The sequence below is a fragment of the Urocitellus parryii genome, chromosome 9 (assembly GCF_045843805.1).
Source record: "Urocitellus parryii isolate mUroPar1 chromosome 9, mUroPar1.hap1, whole genome shotgun sequence".
NCBI classification, from domain to species: domain Eukaryota; kingdom Metazoa; phylum Chordata; class Mammalia; order Rodentia; family Sciuridae; genus Urocitellus; species Urocitellus parryii.
In genome coordinates this window covers 33,510,264-33,528,582 of record NC_135539.1, presented here as the reverse complement: position 1 = coordinate 33,528,582, position 18,319 = coordinate 33,510,264, and the positions used below count along the sequence as shown (strand labels likewise).

The 18,319-nt window shown below is 39.8% G+C and overlaps 1 protein-coding gene across 1 annotated transcript in view; it reads right to left on the bottom strand.

Moving 5' to 3' along the window:
* The window catches only part of Usp42 (ubiquitin specific peptidase 42), a 47,200-nt gene extending 35,154 nt beyond the window's left edge, over nt 1–12,046 (bottom strand). The window contains exons 1-3 of the mRNA XM_026404207.1: nt 11,963–12,046; nt 6,332–6,578; nt 3,564–3,764 (exon numbers count right to left, since the gene is read on the bottom strand). Of these exons, the coding sequence (XP_026259992.1) occupies nt 3,564–3,764; nt 6,332–6,569 (439 nt within the window). The 5' untranslated portion in view covers nt 6,570–6,578; nt 11,963–12,046. The remainder of the gene's footprint in view (nt 1–3,563; nt 3,765–6,331; nt 6,579–11,962) is intronic.
* Nucleotides 12,047–18,319: the final 6,273 nt, after the last annotated feature.

The following is an 18,319-nucleotide window of genomic DNA, read 5'->3' as shown; positions in this document are numbered from 1 at the left end:
GACTCAATTCCAATACCATAAACAAACAAATGAGCAAAACTTATCCATTCTTCACATCACAAACAAAAATAAATAAAAACAGATCACTGACCCAAATAAAGTTAAAACTATTAAAACTTCTGGAAGGGGCTGGGGATGTGGCTCAAGCGGTAACGCGCTCGCCTAGCATGCACGGAGCGCTGGGTTCGATCCTCAGCACCACATAAAAATAAAATAAAAGGCAGCAGAATAGAATAGACATTATGATTGCTGTATGTATATAGATGACTCTATGACCAGTGTGATTCTGCAATCTGTACAATTAGAAAAGTGAGAAATTATACCCCAATGATTCAAATGTATGAATTGCCAAGATCATTGTAATGTCATGTGTAGCTAATTAAAAAATAAAAATAAATAAATAAATAAAAGATGTAAAAAAAAAAACTTCTGGAAGAAAATGTAGTAAAAATCACTGTGATGACTTCTGGAGTTAAGATTTCTTAATGCAACACCTAAAAAAAACCACAATTCATAAAAAGAAAAAAAAAGTGATGAATTGAAAATTCTCAAAACAAACAAAAAATGTGCTCTTCAATAAACACTGAAGAGAATGAAAAGATAAGCCTGGGAGAAAATATTTGCAAATCATAAGTCTGTTAAAGAAGTTATATCCAGAATACATAAAGAACTCCTAAAATTCAACAATAAGAAAACTATCCACTTTTTAAATAGATAAAAAGATTTAAAATGGCATTTCAGTAAAGCAAATATACAGAATGCAAATAATCTCTAAAAATATGTTCAACATCATATTTATTAGGAAAGTACAAATTAAAACCACAATAAAGTACTACTATTCCTATGTTTACATATGAACACATGACCAGTATAACTCCACATCGAGTTCAACCAGAAGAATGGGATCCTAATTAAAATAAGTTATACTCCACATTTGTATAATATCAAAATACACTCTTACTGTCAAGCATATTAAAAAAGAAGAGCAAAAAAAAATACTACTATTTTACACACCCATGAAAATGTCTAAAATTAAAGATTGATCACACCAAGTGTTGGGATAGATTTGAAGCAAAACTTTTGTTGGCTGGTGATGGAAAAGTAGATATTACAATCCCTTTGGGAAATAGTTTAGAAGTATTTTATTTATGTATTTATGTATTTACACACACACACACACACACACACACACACATATGAGGATTGAACCCAGGGTTGCTCAACCAATGAGCCACATTCCCAACCTTTTTATTTTTTATTTTGAGACAGGGTCTCACTAAATTACTTAAGGACTCACTAAGTTACTGAGGCTAACCTTGAACTTGCAATTCTCTTGTCTCATCCTCCTGAGTTGCTGGGATTACAGGCATGCACACCACACCCAGCTTTAGAAGTATTTTTAAAAATATAAAATACATGCCTATTATGGGACTAAACCAAGGGAAATGAAAACACATCCTTTACAAAGATTTTAAAATGTTCATAGCAGCTTAATTTTTGATAGCCCAAAATAGAAAATAATCTAAATATCTATCAATAAGTAAATGGAGAAACAAGCTATGGTACATTCATACAATGGAATATTACTCAGCAATAAAAAATGAACTATTGAAACATGCAATAGATGGAATAATGTTGAAATAATTAACTTGCCAAGTAAGGCAAGATAATATAGAAATACGTACTGTATAATTCTACATCTGCAACATTTTAGATAATATAAATTATTTTATAGTGACACAAATTGGAAATCAGTGATTGTCTGAAGTAGATGAAATGGGGGTGGGGAGGTTATGGAAGGGGTCATTTCAAAGGGGCATTAGGGAACTTTTAGGGGTGATATGACCATTACTTCTCTTAATTGTGATAGGTATATACAAATGTCAAAATGCAGCAAATTATTTTTTCAAATATGTGCAATTTATTATATATCAGTTATACCTCAATAAAGTTGGGAAAATAGGGGGAATAAAGAGAGAGGGAAATAAATTACCAAAAGCATAAAAGATAGGCTCCTAATTCTGAACACTGGGAGCTTCTGAATTTTGTCTTGGTCTCCTTTCTTTTTTTTTTTTTTTTTTTTTTTAAAGAGAGAGTGAGAGAGGAGAGAGAGAGAGAGAGAGAGAGAGAATTTTTAATATTTATTTTTTAGTTCTCGGCGGACACAACATCTTTGTTGGTATGTGGTGCTGAGGATCGAACCCGGGCCGCACGCATGCCAGGCGAGCGCGCTACCGCTTGAGCCACATCCCCAGCCCTTGGTCTCCTTTCTTGCTGTCCAGATGCCAGTGCTGGGTTTTTATCCACACCCTACTTTCATTAAGCACAAAAGTGATAGGAAAGCTGTGTGTAGGGAATGAATTATGGACTTAGGGAGAAAATGAGGGCAAGCAATGTTCATTCTGTAATTACAAACTGTTTGGCATAACAAAAACTTCTAGGTAGTGAGATTCTAGGTGATTTTACTTTTGTTTACTTAAATTTTTCTGTGCTTTCCAAATTCTTTACAAGCATTACTTTGCTCTTTGGAGGAAAAACAGTTTTTAAAAGAACCACTTTAAATTCTCCACTAAATGAAGAACTATTCAAAAAGGAAACCAAAGAGTTTTGTTTTGTTCTTTAATCCTGATCATTGATGAACAGCATAAGAGCATGCACACAAATTAGAGCATTAATTTAGGTTAAAGAACAGGGAAACTTCATTTATAAAGGCTGATGATGGATAATTCACATTATATGTAGCTATCAAAACCTCAAAAATGGATTTTCTAAATTCTGAATGTCACTGGTTGGCACTGAGGGGGCTTCCACCTAGTTAAAAAAATCTTAATATGTTTTAATTTATTTTCTGCCTTCTGGATTGAAGAAAGAGCTCTCAAATGATAAGGCAAAGTCTTCTATGGATTCTAGGAGGTCTGGGCAGTGATAAAGGTTCCTCTCCTCTAGGGCTTACAAGCCTGACAATGAATCAAGCCTTCTAAAACAAGATGAATGCTAGTAGAGAAAGGATTTCTTTTTTTTTTTTTTTTTTTTTTAAAGAGAGAGAGTGGGGGGGGGGGAGAGAGAGAGAGAGAGAGAGAGAGAGAGAGAATTTTTTTTTAATATTTATGTTTTAGTTCTCGGGGGACACAACATCTTTGTTGGTATGTGGTGCTGAGGATCGAACCCAGATTGCACGCATGCCAGGCGAGTGCGCTACCACTTGAGCCACATCCCCAGCCCGAGAAAGGATTTCTTAACCTTGCTTGTCTCAAGCTGTTAGCATCAGACATTAATATTTTTTTAACAAGTGTAGAAAACTAACAGGAGGATTAGAAGTGCCAAATACTGACAAAATGTTTCTTTTAAAATACCCTCACAGGTCAAATTAGGTGCAAAATTTTTCTTATCAATTTGAATACAAATCCTTAGAGTCAGTCCTTCTTGGTTTCTAAAAGAATAAACCAACTTCTAATGATCATATAACTCTTAATTCTATTTTTTCACTTTTATTTCAGAGAAAAAAGTAAATAAAAGGTTAGTATCCGTGATACTACAAACATACCACAGAACAGAACACTTACATGTCTTGGAGTGTTCATGTGACAACATGTAATTGGCGAGAGGTGGTGTGTAAGTTAAACACTGCAAAGCAGCATTGGCAAAACAGGTATTGCCCAAATTCTGGAGCCCAGCGCCAACTCTGTGAGTTTGTTGCCACTTAAGACAAATCTTCTCAGATGGAAAAAGAACTTTTTGTGGAGGAGCAATGCCATCACCTAGGGCTGGAACAATAAACAGCAAAGATTTTAAAACAAAGCTTTGCATGGTTCTGAAGCTAAATACATAGCAATAATTGATCAAACCTGAATCTGACCATGATTCTAAATCACATTACCAGCTTGCCATAAATACAGCGCAGAACTGGACATTTTAAAAGAGAGAACCCAGAATGAGAGAATGATTGATCTCTTTAATACACAAATTGCAAATGATAAAAGGAAGTTTAAACATATCAACCAAATGCAAAGTGTAGATTTTGTTTGGATGTTGTTTTCAACACCAACTATAGGAAAAAAAAAAGATAACCAGGGAAATTTGAATATTGATTGGATCTTTAATATAAAGATGTTTTAATTTTTAGAAAATAATCCTTTTGCTATACACACTAAATATTTACAGGTAAATATTAAGTATTGGACTTACTTTAAAATATTGGAGAAGGGATCAGTGGGTAGAGGTATAATTGACCATGAGTTGATACATGTCAAAGGTGGCTAATAGCTACATGAGAGTTCATTATAATTACTCTTAAATCTACTTAAAATTTTTCATAAAAATCCAAGTTTTTTTTAAATAAACACAATCAACAGAAAATATAAGTCAATTCCCTATCACAATGGCCTCATATGCTTACATGCAGCACCATGTCCATCCCTACCATCACACATCACTTATTGAGCCCTCACCAGGTCATAGTCTCACCATTCTAATGCTGGTACTAATGTCCCCATTTTACCACTAAGAAAACAAGTTTTAAAGTCAGGCTTCTGGGCACCACTACATGTACTTGTAAGTATACTAAACATGTCCGTGAAAGGTTTGTGTCCATTATTAAAACTTATAAACAGACTACTAGTAAGTAACTATGCTAATTGAACAAATGCAAGAAACCATTTATTTAGAAAAGTTCAAAATAATCAATTAGCAAATTAATTTTTCAGAGGATGGCTAGTGCCTCACTGCTATCAAAGGCTGAGATACCCTATAAAGGCAGACTTTGGCTTGATAGGCTATGGAAATCAAAATTAAGAAAAGAGAAATTAATCCAGAGAGAATGAGAAAATAGAACCCCTCCGCAAAAGGGGCAGTGAGCTAAGTGCTTATGAAGAGAAAGAGAAATCCTAGCAGCATGACAGGAGGCTGGAGCCTTGCAAAAAGACGTATTATAGAAAAGTATTGCTGGAGAAGGAACTGAAAGACCTTAAACCTCTGTGTAATATTGAATTAAGTTGTGTTTAGTGATACAAAAACTTTTATCAAACCATACTGCCCACTCCTACACCACAATATCGAACTTACTAAGAGGACTCATCAAAACAATTTAAGGGGCTTTGCATGTAGCTCAGTGGTAAAGCCCTTGTCTCTTATGCTTAAGGTCCTGGGTTGGAGCCTCAGAATCAAAAAAAAAAAAAAAAAAAAAGGTTAAATTATTCTACCAAATAACATTATGAGTAGGAACTAATTCTATTAAGTTTCCTTGAATTTCAGATCTCCAAGTTTTCAAATCCAAAAGTCTTACAAGTTCCAATAAAAATGTCAGTGTTTCATTTATCTGAATACATATGTTAACAAATGTAACCATATTTACGTTGTTTTAACAAAAGTAATATTTCTATTTTCTGCTCTTTTTCAAAGAATTTTATTACTGATGGTTTTTGGGTCTTTTGTCATCATTGTTGTTGTTGTTTTGTTTTTTTATGTGGTACTGGAGATCAAACCCAGGGGTACTGTACCATTGAGCTACATGCCCAGCTCTTTTTGATACAAGCTCTCACTAAATTGCCCAGTCTGGCCTCGAACTTGTAATCCTCCTATCTCAGCCTCCTGAGTTGATGGAATTACTGGTATGCATCATTGTGCCCAGTGCTACAGATGATTTTTAACTGACTGGAAAAGAAAAAAGAAAAGCAATTTAGAGTCCATTTATCTAAAGGCAAGCATTTTTTAAATCATCTTTAGCCATTCTTGGTAATGCATGCCTGTAATCCCAGCTACTTGGGAGGCTGAGGCAGGAGAAACACAAACTGGAGGCCAGCCTGGACAACTTAGTGAGACCCTGTCTCAAAATAAAAATTAAAAAAAAAAAAAAAAGGACCCTGGATGTAGCTCAGTGTTAAGAGTGCTTGCCTAGCATGGGTGAAATTCTGGGTTCAATCCCCAGCACCACAAAAAAGAAAAAGAAAAAATTGAAAGACAGATGTAATGTAATGCTTGCCCATATTGATTTTCTCCAAAATAAAGTTTATCCTTCAAAAAAATAGTAATAAAAGAAACTACTCATATTAACTAAAAAGTAATCCACCCTGTTGTGATATATGGGTTAATAATAAATAATCATTCATCAGAGGAAAATGAAATACATCAAAGAATGCTGGCCATTTCTTGCAAATATATATATATATATATATGTATATATATATATATTCTTAGTTGTAGATAGACATAATACCTTTGTTTATTTTTATGTGGTGCAGAGGATCGAACTCAGTGCCTCCCGCATGCTAGGCAAGTGCTCTACCACTGAGCCACAACCCCAGCCCCCCAACCCATTTTTTTAAAAAAATAGTACCTTGATCCTTTTGTGGTGATGGCTTTGATTTATCAGGTACAGAAGAATTTGAATAAACTACAGCACCAGGTACTGGTCCTAAAGAAAGTGTGTGATTTGAAACATCATTTAATGAAGACACAGCACCCCAGCTGGCAGAACCTGCATCCATGTCTCCAGGTGAGACTGCCTCAGAACTGCCAGGCTGATTCTGATAGGTTGACGGGTCTGAAGATTCAGCTTTGTCAACTATGGTCATTGTTCAACTCTGCAAAAGACGAAAAGCATACATCTCTTTCATAAGGTTCGAGAAAAGTAATCCATTTATCCTAACATTGTATCTTGGAAAAGTTTTCTAGCCATTTTAAATTATTTTCAAACAAATCACAGAAATATAAAAAGAACAGAATTTTATACCATGTTTGTAATAATTTCCTTGGGACATTCAGAATCATGCTAATACAAATATTTCAACAATTTTTACTTTAAAATCTTCAAGAATGCATTTAATTAGAACTTTCTATTCTATGCCCCATAACATTATATTTCAGCTTATAATCAGGTACCTCAATTTCCATTTCTATATTTTTACTAACTGCATGCTTTTTTCCTCACTATTGCTTAAAACTAGAAATACTATATACAATACTAATACATTTGACTAAGTTTTCAATTCAAATAATTTCTCAGGGACAAGTATTGGCTACATGAAGAGTAAATCTAACTTTAATTTTTAGCTTAAAACCCAAAATGACATTATATAAAATACACTGCTTTAAAAATATATATATATATTTAAAAAATTTTTAAAGTGTGTGTGTATATATATATATACTTTGTGTGTATGTGTATATATACATATATATACACACACATATATACTTTGAAAAAAACTGCTTTTCTGTAGTGGTTCATTATGACTTTTTAAATGAAACCTGTTAAGACTTTACTGATATCAAACCTGAATACAAATATATGATACAAGAGTAATTATAATTTTTCTCTCTGAATCCTATTGTTAAAATCTACTAATTGAGCATTTTCTATATGCTAGGCATTGCACATATATTAACTTGCTTACTTTTCATAATGAATCTACAAAAGACCAGAGATTCCGGAGTCTATAAAATGAAGCAATTATAACAAACTAGTCAGTAACTGGGACTAGGAGCCAGGTCCAATAAACGCAGCTGGGCTTCCTTCTGGCTAAACCACCTAGGAACACAGCACTTTTAGGAACATTCCCAAAATTGCTCAGGCAGCTAAATCTAGATATCTTACCCCCGTGCAGAAAAAATTTCAGGGCCAGGCATGGTGGTACATGCCTATAATCCCATCAGCTCAGAGGCTGGGCAGGAGGATTCCAAGTTTGAGGCCAGCTTCAGCAACTCAGCAAGGGTCTAAGCAATTTGGCAAGACCCTATCTCAAGCCAGGCATGATGGCGCACACCTGTAATCCCAGCAACTCAGGGGGCTGAGGCAGGAGGATCACAAGCTCAAAGCCAGCCTCAGCAACTTAGCTACACCCTACATAACTTAGCAAAACCCTGTCTCAAAAAATAAAACAGGGCCGGGGATGTTGCTCAGTGGGTAAGCACCCCTGGGTTCAATCTCTGGTACCAAAAAAAGAAAAACCTTTCAGGAGTGCTGCAACTGCCCTTTCACAGCACCTTGTCCTAATACCTAGACTTGGCACTCTCTGACCTAGTAACACCTCAAGCACTCCCATGTCACATTCCCATCATACTGCCTGCTCCAGACTCTCTACATGCTCTTTTCTTTCATCTACTCTTTCCCATCCTACCACCTTCAGCCAGTGAACTTCTCAGATTAGAATTCGTTTCTTCTGCAACACTTCCTTGACCACTCCTTTTTGCCCAAGACTGGGTTAGAAACCACTTCTAAAACATCCCCCAGCACCCCATTCTAATTTCTATGGTAGCACTTCAGCATTTACTCTACAGCCATTTTACTTATTGCTCTCTGTTATGTTCTTAATTATATCCCCTGACTGGTGTGGAGAAAGCTTCCATACAAGTCTTCAACAAATGAATAAAACTTGCATTTGTTTTCAGCACTCAGTTTGTCTTGTATGATTTATATACAATATCTCATTTAATACTTTAACAATTCCAAAGTAGGAACTGCCTTAAATTTTTGTTTTTAAAAATATTCAGTAAAGGGGCTGGGGATGTGGCTCAAGCAGTAATGCGCTCGCCTGGCATGCGTGGGGCACTGGGTTCGATCCTCAGCACCACATAAAACAAAGATGTTGTGTCCACCAAAAAACTGAAAAATAAATATTAAAAACAAATTCTCTCTCTCTCTCTAAAAAAAAAATTCAGTAAAGTACAAAGCATTATGAAATATCCATGTATATACTTGCCACTTCAAATATTACCAGGCACTCGCTGTTCAATGATAAGGTTGTTTATAAAAAGGCTCAATTTTAGGACTGGAGTTGTAGCTCAGTGGTAGAGTGCTTACCCAGCACCTGTGAGGCAATGGATTCAAACCTCAGTACCACATAAAAAAATAAAGGCACATAAAAGAAAAAGGCTCACCAGGCGTGCCGTGGCACACGCCTGTAATCCCAGCAAGCTTGGGAGGCTGAGGCAGGAGGATTGAGAATTCAAAGCCAGCCTCAGCAAAACCAAGGCACTATGCAACTCAGTGAGACCTTGTCTCTAAATAAAATACAAAATAGTACTAGGGATGTGGTTCAGTGTCCTACACTACCCTCTTAGTTCAATGCTCAGTACCCCCTCCCCCCCAAAAAAAGCTCAATTTTGGTGGGGCATGCTGGGGGATTAGAAGAGAACAGTTTGAGGCCAGCCTCAGCTACTTAAGTGAGGTCTTCAACAACTTACCAAGACTTTGTTTCAAAATAAAATATAAAAAGCACTGAGGACCAGGAGTAGCACATGTCTGTAATCCCAGCAATTGGAGAGGCTGAGGCAGGAGCATCACAAGTTCAAAGCCAGCCTCAGCAACTTAGCAAGGCCCTGTCTCTAAGTAAATAAATAGGGCTAGGGACATAGCTCAGTGGCAAAGCACCCCAGAAAAAAAAAAGGGGGGGGGGCTGCAGATGTTGCTCTGTGGAACAGCACCTCAGGGCTCATTCTCCAGTGCCAAAAAATAAAAATGTTCATTTTGTTGTTTATAATTTTTAATTAAGGCAAGATTATCATCCCCAAGAGGTACAACCTTAAAAGTTTTGGGATGCTTATGTAGCCAAAGAAAAACTGTTAATCAGATCTTAATAAGCTAAAATATATATATATATATATAAATTTTAAACAACCAAGGACACAAGATCTTCATTCAGAAAGGGTCTTTCAGAAGAAAGCTTGAGCCGATCATTTAAATAAAGTTTACACTTTCCACATCAAAAAAGCAAAAGAAATTATGAAAAGCTGTGGAGACAGGAATAGGAAAATAAAAAGAGGAGAAGGAAGTGGGTGAGGAAAGAAGAAAGCCAAAATCAAGTAATAAAAAAAGGTTAACTCAGCCTTATTTACAACAATATCAAATAGCAGCAAAAACCTTGATTTTCCTGGGATAAATATCCCCTCCAATGATTAACAAATTGACCAAATAAAATCATTTTATTTGTTCCAGTAAAAGAAAAAAACACTCTTGGAAAAAATTTTAAGGAAAACACAAATCATTAATAACAATATTTTCATTTTAATTTTGTAAAAACAAACCAAACCCATCCACTCTTTATTTATATAGTCAGCCAATGAAACCTTACCCTAAAACCATCAGGTATCAAACTAAACTCCATCTGCTACAGAGACAACCTTTCTCCAAACCAAGCAATGTTAAGACTTAGGATTCATGTTCTTTATGCCCAGTAAAGCCTCTAAATATTACTGTTACAAATACCAACACTTTGAAGTAACAACTTCAATGAAAAGTTTAACACCTTCTAATGATATACAAAGTTATAAGAGCATGTTTTAAACAAACAAACAAAACAAAACAAAACAGGAACATGAAACAAAGTTGGATTGCATATGAAAGAATGAGACAACTTCACAAACGTTTCCTCTGCTTTAAGTACCATCGTTTACTCAAAAGCCTTAGAATTCCCAAGTCCTTTTCATGGTATGTCTCCCTCGTAGTGACCAAATGCTAGATGTTACTTTTTTTTTTAATTTTTAAAGAATATCAGTATTTAAATTATGTGGCATTCCATATACATTGAAGTAATAACATCGACACATTTAAAAACAAACTGTTACACTCTATTTCAAAAACAATGTAATCCAGGTTCTTCTAGCATTTCCGTTTTAAGTGACACACACACACACACACACACACACAAGCTTCAAAAACAAAACTTTTGATTTTAATTATATTTAAGTGAACAAAACGATTAACCTTAAACCTTTACAAACCAAATACTTACTGTCGCCTTGATTCAATGATATAGAAAAGAAAGTGAAACTGACCCTAAGTAAAAAACAAACAAGTGAAACTGATTATTCATAGACCCTATGCACTTTGAATGAGTAACACAATAAAAAGAAAATTGTGTTTAAAAAATACAAATCTTCGAAAAAAATTTAGGCTCCAAGGACATGTATCAGAACCTGTAAAATGGTTGTTACTTTGAAAAGGAGGCGTTAACTAAATAGTTTTCCAACCACTTTTACTGTTACTTGAGTGTATTTACTTGAAATAACCAACATGTTTTCCCATAAACAAGTAAGCCCTAAGGCCTTCACGAATATAAAAGAGCTATTCAATGAAAGTAATCTCAACGGTATTCATTATGGAAAGGTTAAAGTCCTAGATTGTAAAACTTCTGTCCGGTCAAATTTTCCTTTCAAACATTAGAAACGGACCCCCTCATCCCCGCCTTCTCCAGGTAAGTTGGCTCTTCCTGCCCCAGAGATAAAGACCCAAAGGGAGGCACACACGCTTTGGGGGACGCGCCACCCGGCTCCTCCTCTCCCGCGGCCAGCTGCCCGCCCGCCTCCCCTCGGGTGCCCGCACCGCTGAGGCGGCCGGCGTGGGCACTCGGACACTCGGCAGAGGCCAGGCAGACTGCCCCGCGCGGGGGACCCGGGAGCGGGCGCTCCGGGTGGGAAAGTTTGTCTCTGTTAGGGATGCGATGGGGGCGGGGAGGCCAGCTCGGAGCTCCGAGGGGCGCCGGGGCCCAGAGGTGGCAGCCACGCTGGGGGCGGCGGGCTGGCGGGGGACGCCGGCTCCGCGGTGGCGGCCGGCACACGCCCACCCCGGCCGCCCAGCGCTGGCCCGGCCGCCCCGGAGCCGCCCGCTGGCCCGCCGGACCCCCGGGCCGAGGGGGCGGGCTGGGGCCAGCGGGGTGGGCTCGCAGTGTCCATGGCAACCAGGGGGGTCCGGCCTCCCCGAGCAGCCCGGCCGGCCCAGCGCCCGCCCGCCACGGCCGCCGCCCCCTCCTCGGCGGCCTGGCCGGCCGGGCGGTGGCGGCGCTACCCCCGGCTCGGCGGGGTCCCAGGCGGCCCGCGGCTGCGGAGGGAGCGGCGGGCGAGGGGCCGCACCAGCCCCCGGCGGGCCGCGCCGGCTGAGGGGCGGCTGGGCCAGCAGCGGCCGAGGCGAGCGGGGCGCTCGGCGGGCCCCACGCCGGCCTGCGGCGGGCGGAAGGAGGCGGGAGCTTACCTGACCCGACTCGGCGCTCGCTCCATCCCCCTCGGCCGCCGCCGCCGCCGCCGCCGCCGCCGCACACAGCCCAGCCGCCCGGCGGGGGACAATGACGTGCCTCCATCCGGGCACCGCCGCCGCCGCCTCCGGGTCAGCGCCGCGCCCGCAGCTCCCCGCCGGGCCGCCAGGGGGCGCGCCAGGGCCGCGCCCGCACGCGCCGCCGCCCAGGGGCCGTCGCTCAAGAGGCGCGGCGATCAGCTAACGGGCCCGGCGAGCGCGGGAGGGGCTGTCACCAAAGGGCGGCGGGCGCAGGCCGGCCTCGCACGTCAGCAGAGCGCCGGCCGACCGACGGAGTGGCTACGCTGATTGGCCGAGCGGGCAGCAGGGCGGGGCGAGGCGGGGCTCTTTCCGCCTCTTACGCCCCAGGCAGAGCCGCGCGGCGGACGTCGGGGTCTTGAGCTGTCCCGCTACGGGATGCCAGAGCTCTGGCCCCCGAAGATCGAGGGACTCAGAGGAAAGCTCTTCCCTGTGCGCCTCACCCTGCCCGAGTGCGGAGCGTGACCCTCGGCCCTTCGGTCAGTGGAACCCCACCGGGGCGGGGCGCTGCTCTTCATCAGGCTGCACACTCTTTTACTTAAGGCAGGCTGATTTTTTTTTTCCGGGTGCTAAGGATGGAACCCACGACCTCACGCATGCTAGGCTAGCGCTCTACCACCGAGTTACACAGCCAGCCCCAAAAGAAGAATCTTAATTCTGGCTTTGGAAAATGACAAATCCCTGCCACCTTGTCAAAATTTCACCTCGAATCCTAGCGTTCTGCTTGTCTTTGGGGGTCAGTGGCCTGGCTCTTGCACCCCATTGCTAGATTCGTACTTGTATCACTTATTGGACGTCTGACAGCGAGGTCGAACAGAACTAGTTCATCATTGCATCTCCCCTACACCATGACTGTTCCATCTCCTGCCTGCTTTGAGGACATGACATTGTCGTGCACTGGCCTGAATTTTCCACCTCCTCTGCCTCTCTTCTCCCCCAACATGATCTAACCCCTTAAACCAAGTCACGTTGACCCTCCCCTCTTCGAGTGGTCCTTTCCTCTCTCACCAAGCGCATTCCAACAGTCCCATTCTACCTTCGTTTTATAGCCAGGTAAGACACAGATCAGACACTGTGTATCCCCATCACAGACCCTTCCTCTTCCTATAGAAAGCCTAAAGTCCTTAGCCTGATGTTGAAAGCCCAAGTTTCCTTTCCTCTTTTCTTATGTCAGCCATAACGGACTCTTTCCTACAAATCTCAGCACCCTGCCCCACCCTGCCCCACCCCACTTCTATATCTGCTGACAGAAAGCCTAACCATGCCTCCTCCACTGATACTTTATAAAATATCAGTTGTGGGGCTGAGGTTGTAGCTCAGTGGTAGAACACTTGCCTAGCACGTGTGAGACACTGTGTTCGATCTTCAGCACCACATTAAAATAAATAAAAGTATTGTAACTACCTAAATAAATAAAGGTATTGTAACTAACTAAAAAGAAATTATTAAAAATAAAATATCAGTGTGTATTTGGAGCAAGAGGCTACAGTACTTGAAGGAAACAAAAAAAGAGAGAGAGAGAGAGAGAGAGAGAGAGAGAGAGAGAGAGAGAAGGGGAATCTCTATACTCCAGAATTCAGTGTCCACTTTCAGGTCCACTTTCTTCCTGATGAAGGATGGTTGTGAAATTTCGCTTTTACAGCATTTTCAATACTACTAAGAGATGTCAAGAACAGAACAACTACAGGGATGAACTCAGTGATTTGCTTGCCTTTTCCAAATGACTTATGATCGATTAAATCAGAATGCTAAGGAACTGAAGAGCCAAATCCTTGATATTCACCTGAGCCTTTTGGTATTTGATAATGTTTCCCTTAGAAACACATTAGATGTTTGACTTCTAGCTGGGTGCGGTGGCATATGGCTGTAATCCCAGGGCTCAGAGAGGCTGAGACAAAAGGTTCTCAAGTTCAAAGCCAGACTCAGCAAAAGTGAGAGCCTGTCTTTAAATAAAAAACAAAAATAGTACTGGAGATGTGGCTCAGTGATTGGGCACCCCTGAGTTCAGGCCCCTGTAGCAAAAAAAAAAAAAAAAAAAAGTTTGACTTCTAATTTCATTTTGCATTTCCTGATCTATTGACAAAGCGCCCTTTCAGTCAGTTCCTTAAATCTTTGCAGAGTACCTGAGCAACTTGGGTAGAAAAAGAGATTAAATAAGTAAATAAGTAATTCAGTGAGACCTTGTCTCTATGTAAAAATACAAAATAGGGCTACAGAAGTGGCTCAGTGGTCAAGTGCTCCTGAGTTCAATCCCCAGTACCCCAAGGAAAAAAAAATAAAACAAACAAGACCAAAAAAACCCTTTGGGTCTTGGAAGGGAAACTGCATCTTCTTCCTACTCCATCTGTCTGCATGACCTCAAAACAAAGAAAGCCCTTTTCCTAGAGTGGGGGCAGTTACTCTAGTAAACTGACAACATAAATGAAAAAGTTACAAAGAATATGAAGAAGTCCCTGACTTCAAACAATTGAATCATTAACTGATGGTTTGCAAATTTGTCCCAGAATCGTGTTTTCATCCAGGCCAGCCCTTATTCCAAAGTTATTTCACTCTGCACCTGCTTCGTATAAGCCATGTGACCTATAGACATTACTTAGCCTGTCCCCTTTACCAACACCGTCATTGCCACTCATCCAGGAGATCAAAGAGCATTAGATATCAAAGATGGATGAAGTAGTTTTTCTGAGGACCTCCAGACACTTAGGAAGTCTGCAGTGGGTACTGTTAATACCTTACCCAGATCCCCTCTACTGACTGACATAACTATCCCCTCTCCCAGCTGCTGAATGTTGGCTGCTAATCACTGGCAGCTGCTGCCTCCCCCACCCACCCTGTCCTTTGAGCCCTTATTCTTAGCTGAAGGGATCCTCTTCTCCCACTGAGACTATATCCTTGCCTAACTTCTCATCCCTCTCCTTCCATTCCCTTCCTCCCCTCCCCAGAACACTCCTTCATATCCCCATTTAATTCATCAGTGTGGCCCCTGCAAAAACTGGATGGATCAGGGAGGATGACAATGAACTATTGCCAACTCAACCATCAAAACCCAGCTTAATTTCCTCATACCTACTCCACCTCTTAACAATCTTCTTATAATCACCACAAAAATGGGAATAGTATTTAGAATTTCTTAGTCAACCCCTCATTAAAACATGAAGCAGACCCTGTAGCTGTACATTTTACTCATAATCTCTATGAACAAAGAAAAAATGATACACATACCAAAAAGTAAAATAACACAAAACACATTCAAAATATTGCCACACCAATAAAAAAAGAGAGAGAAGCAGCAAAGGTGGAAGGGAGGAAGAAAGGGAAGAGTACCTTCTTTGCACTGTTTAACAGTGCTCAGATGACACAATCAATAGACTTGTCTTGCAGACCACTGGAGAGGGTGCTGTTTAGAAACAGACTAGGTGTAAATCCCAGCTCCGCCTTTTCTTTATTAGTTGTTAGTTGAGTCTTGCTTTGGACTGCCAGGAAATGAAAGACTGGTTTAATTTATCAAATCCAATTTGACCTTAATAGATCATTAACACCCCTCCTCCACCCTAGACCAACATGACACTTCACTTCCAAGCCTGAAAGTTTTCAAGGCAGCTTATATTTGATCTCTGAGGAACACAGTCTCCTAGAAAATCAGCCTGAGACTATGGCTAGCTGAATCTTAGGCCTCACAGAGATCTGCATAATTGATTACTTCACATTGTCACCATGTTCAAAAAGAGAGTTAAAGGGGACACTTGAAATGGGTTTAAATTAAAAAAAAAAAAATCCAGGAAAAGAAGGGCTAGGAAATAGATGCCAGCATTTCAGGAGCAAATGCCAATTTAGAAGAAAATAAAATCTGTTTCTCCGTTACATTGAATTTTATGAAATGTGCAAAAATTAAGATTGATAACACAGTTGATAACAGGATGATCCAGAGGGTATAGTTTGATTCAAATAGACTTAAATTTATTTTTTATTTTTAAAATTTTTATTTATTTATTTACTTATTTATTTTTGGTACTGGGGATTGAACCTAGGGCACTTTGCTACTGAGCTAACATCCCCATTTTTTTTAAAGCAGGTTTTTCTCACTAAGTTGCCCAAGCTGGCCTCAAACTTGTAGATCCTCCTTCCCCAGCCTCTTGAGTAGTTGGGATTACAGGCATGTGCTACTGTGACCAGCTAGTCTGGGAGTTTCAAAGAAAAAAAAAAGTGGTGAATACCTATAATCCCAGTTACTCTGGAGTTGAGGCAGGAAGATGGCAAATTCAAGGCCAACCTGGGCAATTTAGCAAGAACCTATCTCAAAATAAAAATAAGAATGGGGATGTAGCTCAGTGGTAGAGTGGTTCTGGGTTTAATTCCCAGTACCAAAAATAATTTTTTTCTGCTGAAATCCATATGCTAGCAATATCTAATAATAATGATAATAATAATAATTATTATTATTACAAGAACAGAAACAAAATACTAAGGAATAAATAATAAACATGAAAAATATGAAGGATGTTAAGCTCATGACCAAAGGACCTAAAGAAATACTTTCTAGATTGGGATATAGCTTGTCTAGCCTATACAAGTCCCTGGGTTCCATCCCCAGCACCACAAAAATAAAAAGATTTTCTGACTGAAGAGGTCTACCTCAATTTGTAAAGATTTAAAATAAAATTTAATTGATCCCAAATAGATTTTTTTTTGTGAAACTCAATAAAATTCTGATAGTATGAAGATTAAAATTAGTTTATCCATATAATACAATTAGTCTGAAAAGGACTCCTTGTGGCACTCAGTAAAATATTTTGAATATTCATCTGGGTGATAAAGCTACTTATGAATACACTCAACCCTTAGCTGTCTCTAGCTCTTTTCTTTTGAAATAGTTCTGTTGCTGTTAACCTAGCATCAACTCTGGAGGCCAAGGAGAGGGAAATTGTGTTAATCCCCAAAAGTCCCGGTGCTCAGTGAGCTCTCAGGATGTTTATATAAAGCAGTTAAGCAATCAATGATGTACCTGGAAGAGAAGGAGAAAATAGCAGGGTGGTGCAGGGGTATAGAAATTGGGGAGTGCAGGTAAGTGGGAAGGGAAAGCTCAGAGCCCACATCAAACTTAAACCTGGAGGATTGAGTTTCAGTGGACTAGATGAACTGAGGACTGAGCAACTCAAAGAGATTCAGACACAAAGATGGGTAGAAAAGATCAAGGCAGAACTCAGTTCACCTTGATGACTTTGAAAGGAACAATTCACACACAGCTTTATCAGAACAATTTCTCAACATAGAATTGAACAAAATAAAGGCTGCTAAAGAGAAAAAAAATCTTCCACCAGTCTTAGAATCTCTGATCTGAAGAGTGACAAGGATTTTCTGGGATAAGTGTCTCCAGAGCAAAGTGGAAATTAAGAGCATTAACAAACAATAGTGATATGAAAAATATTGAGAGGTAATGTGCTTCTAAAGAGGAACCTGATTGACTCACTTAATTCTTGGAATTGAAAGGTAGATACTACCAGCATTGCCTTTTCATATATGAGTTAACTGAGGCAAAAGGAGGTTAAGTAACTGGTTCAGATTACACAAGCAGCCAGGCACAGTGGTTCACGCCTATAATCCCAGTGGCTCCGGAGGTTGAGAATGGAGTTCAAAGCCACCCTTAGCAACCCATGTTCTTACAGCTCCAAGCCAATACTGCTCAGTGTTTTCTGCGATGATGATTACAGTATGTGCCACCTAACAGAGTAGCCACAGGCACATACAGCTATTGAGCACTTGAAATGTGGCTTGGTGTATAGGTTACTCAACTTTCCATCACTAGTTTGAGATAATCTACTTATAAAAAGAAAAGCTTCTGGCTGGGGTTGTAGCTTAGTGGTAGAGCAGTTGCCTAGCACCTGTGAGGCACTGGGTTCAATCCTCAGCACCACATGAAAATAAATAAAATAAAGGTATTGTATCCATCTACAACTAAAAAAAAAATTAAAACAAAGAAAAAGGTACATGTTGACTCACAGTTTAGAGTCTACGATCAACACTCATTATTTTCTGATTTTTGTTTTATGTTAATTATAACCATTATCACAGATATAAAGTGGTACCTTGTTATGGTTTTTTAAAATTTTTGTTGTTGTTGTTGTAGAAGGACACAATACCTTTATTTTGTTTAGTTTTTTTGTTGTTTTATTTTTTTGTTTGTTTTGTTTTTGTTTTTGTTTAATGTGGTGCTGGGGACCAAACCCAGTGCCTCATGCATGCTAGGCAAGTGTTCTACCACTGAGTCACAAACTCAACCCT